The sequence below is a fragment of the Carlito syrichta genome, unplaced genomic scaffold, assembly GCF_000164805.1.
Source record: "Carlito syrichta isolate Samal-C Ts95f unplaced genomic scaffold, Tarsius_syrichta-2.0.1 Scaffold314220, whole genome shotgun sequence".
Classification (NCBI taxonomy): domain Eukaryota; kingdom Metazoa; phylum Chordata; class Mammalia; order Primates; family Tarsiidae; genus Carlito; species Carlito syrichta.
Genome location: NW_007258316.1, coordinates 207,043 through 216,840, shown reverse-complemented (window position 1 = coordinate 216,840; position 9,798 = coordinate 207,043). Strand labels below are relative to the sequence as shown.

Genomic DNA, 9,798 nt, shown 5'->3' with positions numbered 1-9,798 from the left:
GTCTAAATGGAATCAAGAGCAGCTTTTCAGGACAAGTGGACTTCAGAGTCCCCACATATTGGCCAGACTGAGCTGCTAAGAAGGGTGTTCAGGTGATCTGTGATTTCCCTGGCTGTTAGCACCTTACCTCTTTACCTGGTAACTCTTGGACTATGTTTGCATCTGTACATCCAGGGCTGCCTTGTTCTTTCTGCGGTCCACAGCGTGTCCCGCTGCCTGCACAGGTACCATGCTCGATGTGACACTCCCTAGAGATGGATGTTTAGTTTGCTTCCAATCAATTAATGACACACAGTGGTGTCTTAGAGACCCTTGCGCCTGGGCTGTTGTGCAACATGGGATTGTATTTACAAGATACATTCTTAGAAGCAGTATTCTAGCTTTTGAATTTAAAAAATGGCTTCCTCCCAAATATGGCATTTATTTATTTATTTTTATTTTTTAATATTTGGAGACCAGAGTGGGGACACCACTGGGGCTGCGACGCCCCAGGGAGAGAAATAACCCATAATAGCAGAGCCGGGGGAGACTGGAAATCGGAGGTGTGGGCTGGGTTTCCTCTGGCCGTGCCGAATCCCGCCCAAGCGCCCTTCCTCTCCGCTCCCCACGGGCTGCCCGGAGCCTCAGGGAAAAAGCAGACCTGGCTGCGGGGGGCGGGGAGGGAGGGGGGCGCCTATTGGGCAACAGGGCGGGGCAAACCCGGTGAGGTCACCCAGCCCTGGATAAAGGGGCGCGGGCAGGCGCCGGTGGCAGAGCCCTCGGTTGCCAAGTCGCTGAGGACCGCAGTCATGAAGCTGGTTTTCCCAGAGCTGCTGCTCCTCGGGGCCCTTGGTGAGTGCAGGCGCCTGTGGGCGCGCCCGCCCCGCCCCGTGGGCGTCTCAGGTCCCTGCACCCCGCCCACTAGGCGCCGGGACCCTGCGCCCCGTGGGGTGGGCGCTTTGGTCCCAGCGTCTTGCCGAGTGGGCGCCCCGACCCTGCGCCTGACCTGGGGAGGCGGCCGGGCCGTGGGACCGGATCTCGCTTGTTTCTCCAATACCCCCCCGGGGGGGAGAGGAAAGGGCAGGAGCCGAGCATCCCTAGCACTACCCAGAGCCTTCTAAAGAGCCTAGGGGGGCGGGAGGGACCTTGTCCCATTGTGTCCTGCCTAGGGATTTGGTCCCCATTGTACTATTACACGGAAGGAAACTGAGGCTCTGAGAGGGTGAGTGACTTGCTTAAGACACAGCAGAGCTATCCTACCTCCTGCAAGGACTGCGTGCCTCTGGCAAGACAGCATTTCTGAGATTCGTTTTTTCACTAAAAAACGGCCTACCTTGGCTCCACAGGGTTGTGAGGAGGAGGTGGGATGCCATTAGCTCAGTGCTAGGCACAGGTGCACATGCACCTCCCATGGCAGAGGAGTGGGGAGGGGAGCAGATGCTCCTGAGGGAACCCTGTGTCTGAGGGTGTGAGAGAGCAATGACTGATTTGCCCTCTGAAATGCTCCCAGAATAGAAGGCACAAAACAGAAGGGACAAAATAGAAGGGACTAAGCAACTGCTAGTTTCATACTTAGGTATGTGAAGCAATTTCCAAGGTGCTCACAGGGCATTCTCCTGGAATGCCCACTAGAGATGTAAACGCGTGAGTGCAGGGAGAGGAGGGTCCAAGGCTGCAGCATACAGGGCTGTGGTGGGCAGTGGGAGGGGGAGGGGGAGGGTGAAGCCTGGTGTCATGCCTCTCTAGCTCAGTGCAGCTGCCTCCTGTCTTAGGGTGTCTGTTAGGGCTGGGAGCTTCCCGGGCAGGGGTATGGGGGGAGTGGTTGGAGAGTACTGGTGAGCCTACAGTGCCAAACCCAAGGAGCATGGCCCCATCCCTGTCCCTGCCCTCTGGTCTCCTGTGACCTGGCTGTACTTGTTTATTAGTTCCAATAGTACTTTGTAGATAATTTAGGATTTTCTACATGGAGGATGGTGCCATCTGCAAATAAAGGCAGTTTTATTTTTTCCTTTCCAATGTGTCTTTAGTTTCTTTTTCTTGTCCTATTGCTGTGTCTAGAATCTTTCTTACTATGTCGAATAGAAGAGGTGAGAGTGGATACCCTTGCATTGTTACTGATCATAGAGAGAAAGCATTCAGTCTTTCACCACTTTGGTATTACTTTTGCTGTAGTTTTTTTGTAGATGCCTTTATCAGGCAACCAGGTGAGCGAATCTGATCCAGTCTCCTCTCTAGTTGCATAGATTCTAGCAACAAAGACAAGCTTAACAAGAGAACCAGTCTTTCAGTACTGGGTGAATGGTGGTAACACAGGCACACTGACCCAATGGGGATTGGCCCACCATTTACTGCAGCCATTGACAGAGTCAGGTGTATTTTCTCTTGTTGTCTTGGCATCCTCTAGGGCAGAGATCCCCAATCCCTGGGCTGTAGCCTGTTAGGAATGGGGATAGCATTCTGCACAGCAGAAAGTGAGTGATTGGGTAAGAGGAGCTCTGCTTCCTGCCAGATCAGCAACGGCATTAGATTCTCATAGGAGCGTGAACCTTACTGTGAACTGTGTATGTGAGGGATCTAGGCTGCACACGTCAATGAGAATCTAATGTTTGATGACACCCCCCACCCCAGTCCATGGAAAAGTTGTCTTCCACGAAACAGGTCTCTGATGCCAAAAATGTTGGGGACTGCTGCTCTAGGGAGATGCTATAACACAACAATCTAGAGAGACCGAGATTCTAGGCTGGACTTTGCACTGCTGAGGGGCAAGTCACTCAACCTTCTTAGGAGTAAGTTTCCATATCAGTAAAACAGGAACCGTGATCCCTTTGCTGTCCACCTTCCAGGTTCAAACAGGGCAAAGCAGGTAGAAGAATTCCATAAACTGATTTGAGGGATCGTCACATTTTTTTTTTGAGTCAAAGTCTCACTCTGTCACCCAGGTTGGAGTGCAGTGGCACGCCCACTGCCACTGCAGCCTCAACCTGCTGGGCTCAGGTGATTCTTCTGTCTCAGCCTTCCAAGTAGCTGGAACCACAGGCATATGCCACCACGCCTGGCTAATTTTATGATTACCGTAGAGATGAAGTCTCGCAGGTGCCCTGGCTGATCTTGAACCCATGGGCTCAGGCAATCCTCTCGCCTTTGCCTCCCAAAGTGTTGGGATTGCAAGGCAGGAGCCACCACGACCTACTCATCGCCATTTTTACAGGACAGAAAACATGTCAAAGTCACAGAAAGGAAAAGAATCTAGTGGCTCTGTCTCCTTTAATTTGTTGAGAACCACAGACCTCTGGCCAGTGCAGAGATCCTGTCAGTCCCTTCAGATGTCTCCACTTGAAGAAAATGCCTGAACTTAGCCATAAAATGGAAAGGGAAGGAAGGCAGCTGAGAGCGAGGGAGGACTCTGGGAAACTCCATCAGAGGGTGAGGCAGTGGCTCCCACGGACAGTGGTTGATTTCTTACTCCTTGGCTTCTCTCTCCCAGGACTGTGTCTGGCTGCCCCTAGGAAAAGCGTCCGATGGTGCACCACATCAAATCCTGAGGCAACAAAATGCTACCAATGGCAAAGGAATCTGAGAAGAGTGGGTGGCCCTCCTGTCACCTGCACAAGGAAAGCCTCCGTCCGTCAGTGCATCCAGGCCATTGCGGTGAGCCAATGCCATATGTTGGGTAGGAACAAACTGAATACAAGGGAAAGTGAGGGAAATAAGTGGAATAAGATTGAAAATGTGCTCTCCCCTACTCCCTGTGCTTTACTTCACGAGCACCTGTAAGTTAGGAGCAGTCCTTTCTCATAAAAAACAGTGCCATTTTCAGACAGAGCAGAAAAACAAAACACACACACATACAAACGAGCTTGAGAGGCCATGTATGGGTAAACTGGGACTTTAACGTAAATTTTAAATAATAATTGTTCAAAAATGAAACATAAGCAGTCCTATTCAATGAATATGTGACATTAACAAAAGTCAAGGTTACTCCGTAAGGTAAAGCCTCCGGAAGAATCATGACCTCTAAATCCTGTGAGGAATAAGCTTAACCTAGACACAGTCACCGCAAGACGATGCTGGGACAGTGCCTGCCAGGGCTATGGGCATTAGAAAGACTTTTGTCCAAGACATGTTCAAAGAGAAAGAAAAGGGTATCATGACTTGTACATTATTTCTGATTCCTTTTGTTTTCTTGAGTTACAAGATCTAGTGAAATAATTTTGACTCATTCATTCAACAAATATATTCTGCCTACCTGCTGTGTGCCATGGCCATGTGTACTTGACTCCTGCAAAGAGTAGGTAATTTGTAAAAGTTTCCAAGATAAACTAATAGGATTATTTTATAAATATAATAGAGTTAAGAGAATAGTACTTAGGGGAGAAATCTAGTTTGATCAGTATTTTAGCCTATTGTTTTACAACTACTGCTTGTGGACAAACAGTACCAGCATCTCCTGCTTGATTAAGATGCAGATTCTTAGGCCATAGTCAAACCTACTCAATCTGAATATATGTGAAGGAAGCCACAAAATCTACCTTTTCAATAAGATCTCCATTTGAAATTGGTACTATGTGCCGTTCATTCATATAAAGTTGAGCTAGATTAAATGGTTAAAAATGAAACTTGTATTATTGAAAAACTAGGAGATGGGCTAACTAGTAGAACTGTAGAGGGAATAGAAATTTCTTAGCTTTAAACAATGAACCAAAGCATGAAACAAATGGATATTTTAAAATACAGAAAATTTATTCATAGTCTATAGAAAACGTTTAAATAAAAAATTTAGAAAGCACCAGAATGACTATGCACCAGCTCTCACAAGTGATTACCGTTTACTCTATAAAGAAGTAATTCAAATCAGAAAAAAATGTAGAATTGCATAAGAAAAATTATATAAACAGAGTATTAGTAAAGGGAATTCATAATTAATAAAAATATTTGTGAAATGTTTCCCTTTATAATCAGACCTAAGCAATTTGTTAGTATGCTGACATTTCTATAGTAATAATAGTTAATAAAATGATAGCCTCTTGCTGGTGAAACTGGTCCTCATGTAAACTGGTGTTGTGAAACTTCTGGAAGGCAGAATGACAACAGCAGCCAGGGACCTGAAGAGACACATTCTCAGGGATTCCACCCTGGGTTCCACTCCCAAGGACACAGGTGGTCAGAAGGAAAAAAGCAGAGAGCAAATATACCCATGAAAGCATAGTTCTGACAGCCAAAAGTTAGAAAAAAACCAAGTGCTGAACACTGGGGGAATTACTTAATAAATTATAAACCATCTGCCTTATAATACAATATTACACAGTCAATAAAATCAGTAAAGGCTCTGCAGAAGTTAGAAAATGAAGTTAGAATTTTGGGTGAATAAGGCAGTCTACAGACTATGACCTACACTATGTTCTCAACCTAAGAAATACATAAGCATGTGGAAAGCAACAAGCCAAAGTGAAAGGGCATGGTTTCTTATGATAATTTTAAGATTGCTTGATTGCTATATTTTCTACTCAATAAAAAATAACTTAGAAGAAGTGAATATGGAGCAAACATAGGCGGGAAAGCATCGAGTGCCAACTACTTTATAGATGACCACGAAGAGTATGATCTGGAGGGTGATACAGGCAGGCACAGGAAAAAGAAGGAACGTGCCAACCTCAAGGTTGGTGCTCATTGCCCATAAAAGAGGCTCCTGCCATCACTCCCAGGACACAGGTGGGCATGATGGAAAGCTGACCCCTTTGAAGACCCTTCTAGCCATGGAGACTTTCTGGTGTCCTGAAATCCCACTTGCCTGGGTTTGGTGGGTTTTCTCCTGAAGCTGGCCTGGCCTCTTTTCTTTCAGGCAGACAGGGCAGATGCTGTGACCCTTGATGGCAGTTTGGTGTTTGAGGCAGGCCTGGCCCCCTACAACTTGCGACCTGTAGTGGCAGAAGTCTACGGAACTGAAGCACGTGAGTTCTGCTTGGGGACTCAGAAGCTGTGGTGGTCTTGGCCCTGGCCCCAGGCTCTGTGGAGTCTCAGTGGATGAACATGCGGAGGTGGGGTCTCAGTCATATCACACATGCAGGGAATAGAGTGACTTCATCTTTGGGATGAAGATGAAGGCCGTTCTTGACGCTGACCCATGAGAGGGGGGACATGTGTGATACCAGGGGAACAGAGTGGGCTCAACATCTGTAAAACTGCAGCATAGGGGTTCCATGTTCCCACCGGAGGCTCATTGGGGTGGGTTGTTTTTCTCCCCCGGTCCAGGTTAAGAGCTTTCAATTCTTTCGGTCCCTTTGTGCAGAGCCACGAACCCACTATTATGCCGTGGCTGTGGTGAAGAAGGGCAGCCGCTTTCAACTGAACCAACTACAAGGTCTGAAGTCTTGCCACACGGGCCTTGGCAGGACCGCAGGGTGGAACATTCCTATAGGGACACTTCGTCCTTCTTTGGACTGGAAGGGGCCGCCTGAGTCCCTTGAGGGAGGTAAGATGGCTGGGGCATAGTGAGTGAGCTCAGGCAGGGGCCTCTCCTCCAGCTGCACTCACAAGCCACACAGATCATGTAGGTGAATGTGTGGGATGAATTTCAGGTGGGGGTGATGAACATGAGCTGGCAGGGTTCATTCTGCCAGCAGCTCCTGGGAGGGGGCCGCTGAGCCTGCTCTAAGCAAGGGTGCATGTCTCTGAGCTCCCAGTTCCGTGACAGAGGGTGCCCCGCAGGGGTGAAGGAAGGGGCTCTCTGCTCAAGGGCAGCACATGCTGGGAGGTGAAACCGGCTGTGGCCAGCCTGGCTCACACTCTGTGTTCAACATTTCTCTGTGTTCAACAGCTGTGGCCAAGTTCTTCTCAGCCAGCTGTGTTCCCGGTGCAGATGGAAGACAGTTCCCCAACCTGTGTAGCCTGTGTACGGGGACAGGGGAAAATAAGTGCGCCTTTTCCTCCCGGGAACCTTACTTTGGCTACTCTGGTGCCTTCAAGTGAGTGATACTGTCCTTTCTTCTCAATGGTCCAGGTGCCACATGGCCTCAGGCTGGGAGGCCTTTAATCTGACTGCAAATAGAGCTCAGCCTGCTCACAGAGATCAGAGAGGAGGTCTGGGTCCCCAGCTGCTGTGCAGATAGAGAGCCTGTGTCCACAGAGGGTGCTGGCATGCCCAGTGTATGTTTTCCTTCAACCCCTTGGGCCCCACCTGTGCCTCCCCACCTCGCATGAGCCTGATGAACAGTCACCTCGGCTGTGGCCCTCTTCTGTCTCCCCAGGGAATCTTGAACCTGACTTTGCTCTTCTGTTGTCCTGGGTTTCTCCTGTTCATTTCGGTTCCCTTTCTAATCACAGTGAGACTGAAGTCCAGTTATGGGCTCCAGGCTGGACAGGACAGCTGCAGTGTCCAGGTTGATGTCAGTCTGCCCCTCCTGGGCCTCTTCCCAGAGCTGAAGGACCGTGAGCTCTGCCTAATTTGACCCCTCCATTCTCTCTGCCCCCTATGCCGGGGCGGAGTCCCCCTTTTCCCATTCTGCCTGCTGAGGCTCAGGCATTTTTGCAGAGGGAAGCCTCTCCTCTTCCCCACTGGCCAGGTCACATTTGCACACCTAGTTCTGAGAGAAAGAGCCAGTAACTAGGGACGCCAAGCCTTTACCCTCCAGGGTAGAAGCTTCAAAACTCTCTTTTACAAAGAAACAAGTTCTGCCTTCTCAACCTTCCAAGCATGGGGCCTCTGGTTAGTACCAGAGCCCTTCTTCAGAATCTACCTATAGGGAGCCCCTGCCATCTTCCCATTTGGAGTACTCCAAAGCCTCAGAGCCTTGCCCTCTGGGAAGCAGACACCCACAGGAGCCGAGCGCCAGGGCTGCTGTTCCACAGGGAGTCATCAGGGAAGGGCCGCCCTTGCTCACCCTCTGGTGCTTTCTCATTTCACAGGTGTCTGAGAGACGGGGCTGGAGATGTGGCTTTCATCAGGGAAAGTACAGTGTTTGGTAAGAGCAGGGGAGGAGCCATGGGTTCTGCCCCCTTTTATCTTATGTCACTGTAATTCTATTGAGCTAAGTAGATTTCTCAGTTCGTGGCATACAATTATCAAGATCCTCTACAGGGCACACATCTTATCTCATGTTCTGTCACATCTTAAATGATCAGTTTTTAAAAAAATCTCCCATACTTATTGCCTTTCTCTTCCCCCTCATAGACACCCCTGCCAAGGTGCTTGATAATGTGTCTTCTGAGAGGCATGTGGTCTTGCAAATGGATAGCACTGGTTTGTTTTTGGGTTCTAAGTTCACAGAGGTTTTACTGAGCATTAGAAACAACGCTGTTCCTAAGGCTCCCACTTGGCATTTTGTTTCAGAGATTTATTATTGTTGCATCCCTGTCTAGTTCAGTGGTCCTAACAGTCAAGGAATGTTCCATGGAACATGTCCACCACATTTTACTTCTCTGTCACCATAGCATCAGGTTGTGCCCTCCTTCCCTCTGCCACATACAGTCACATGACTGATGCCCTTGTGTATGCTCCCTTATTGTCCTGCCGGACCTATCCCTCTGGGACCTGCACTAAAGTACAATTGATGAGAATGCATGGGATGAACACATTGCACCAGGACCAGTGGAGATAAGCCTACCATATCCATGCAAGACCGCTAGAGGCTGGGCTACATATTCCTCCAGGGACCTCAAAGACAGGCCCACACATCTACCCAGGACCTCCAGAGACAACCTTACTACATTCACCTAGGACTACCAGAACAAGCCCCCTCATCCACCCAAGACCACCAGAGACAGGCCCCCCCATCCACCCAGGACCACCAGACAGGCCCATCCCATCCACCCAGGACCACCAGACAGGCCCATCCCATCCACGCAGGACCACCAGAGACAGGCTCACCCCATCTACCTGGAACCACCAGAGATAACCCTACCACATTCATCTAGGAACACCAGAAATAGGCCTCCACATCACCCAGGACCACCAGAGACAGGTGCCATGATATTTGACCAATGACCACTAGGGACTGATCTGCCCAATTCTTTTTTTTAAAATTTTTTTGAGTTGGAGTCTCACTCCATCATCCAGGCTGGAGTGCAGTGGCATGCTCATGGCCACCCCAGCGTCAACCTGCTGGGCTCCAGAGATCCTTCAACCTCAACCTTCCAAGTAGCTGGAACTACAGGTGTACACTACCACATCCAGCTAATTTTTTAGTTATTGTAGAGATGAGGTCTTGCCAAGTTGCCCAGGCTGACCTCGAACTTGCGGGCTCAGGCAATCCACTCACTTCAGCCTCCCAAAGTGCTGAGGTTATAGGCTGAGCCACCGAACCCGGCCTGCTTTACCAAATTCATGCAGGGCCACCAAGACAGGCCTATCATCACATCCACTCAGGACCACTGGACTGCTGTCTGGAATGACACTCTCAAAGTGTTCTAATTTCTTCATTACTTCAGTTTGGAGTATTTTTTACTTTCATATTTTTGTCTGGATGATGGCTATAGTACAACAGGTACTGAATTGTTGGTTTAATTTTCATTTCTGACATCTAGTGAGTTTGAGCATCTCAATATATTTGTTAGTAATTTGGACTTCCCTTTCTTAATTTGTAACTTTGACTATTTTTTTTGTTAGGTTTCATGCCTTGTTTCTGCATAATTTAGATTCAAGGATAGGTGTTCCTTCTATCTAGGGTATGAAATCATTGTTGATTTTAGACTTTAGTTAAATCTTTTCTCAGTCAAAATCTGACAATAATACTCTTTGTCCATCAGAAATCTTTGATATTGTTAGGGTCAAATCCATCAGTTTTGCTCTGTTTGTTTTGTGTTCTGGGAGTCTTTAAAAATGCC

General features: G+C 48.4%; 1 protein-coding gene across 2 annotated transcripts in view; it reads left to right on the top strand.

Moving 5' to 3' along the window:
- Positions 1-751: 751 nt before the first annotated feature.
- The window catches only part of LTF (lactotransferrin), a 29,325-nt gene continuing 20,278 nt past the window's right edge, over positions 752-9,798 (top strand). The window contains exons 1-6 of one of the 2 annotated variants that reach the window (XM_008071221.1): positions 752-831; positions 3,464-3,627; positions 5,819-5,927; positions 6,266-6,448; positions 6,794-6,941; positions 7,882-7,937. In XM_008071221.1, the coding sequence (XP_008069412.1) occupies positions 789-831; positions 3,464-3,627; positions 5,819-5,927; positions 6,266-6,448; positions 6,794-6,941; positions 7,882-7,937 (703 nt within the window). In that variant the 5' untranslated portion in view covers positions 752-788. The remainder of the gene's footprint in view (positions 832-3,463; positions 3,628-5,818; positions 5,928-6,265; positions 6,449-6,793; positions 6,942-7,881; positions 7,938-9,798) is intronic. The other variant, XM_008071222.2, reaches the window with a different exon arrangement.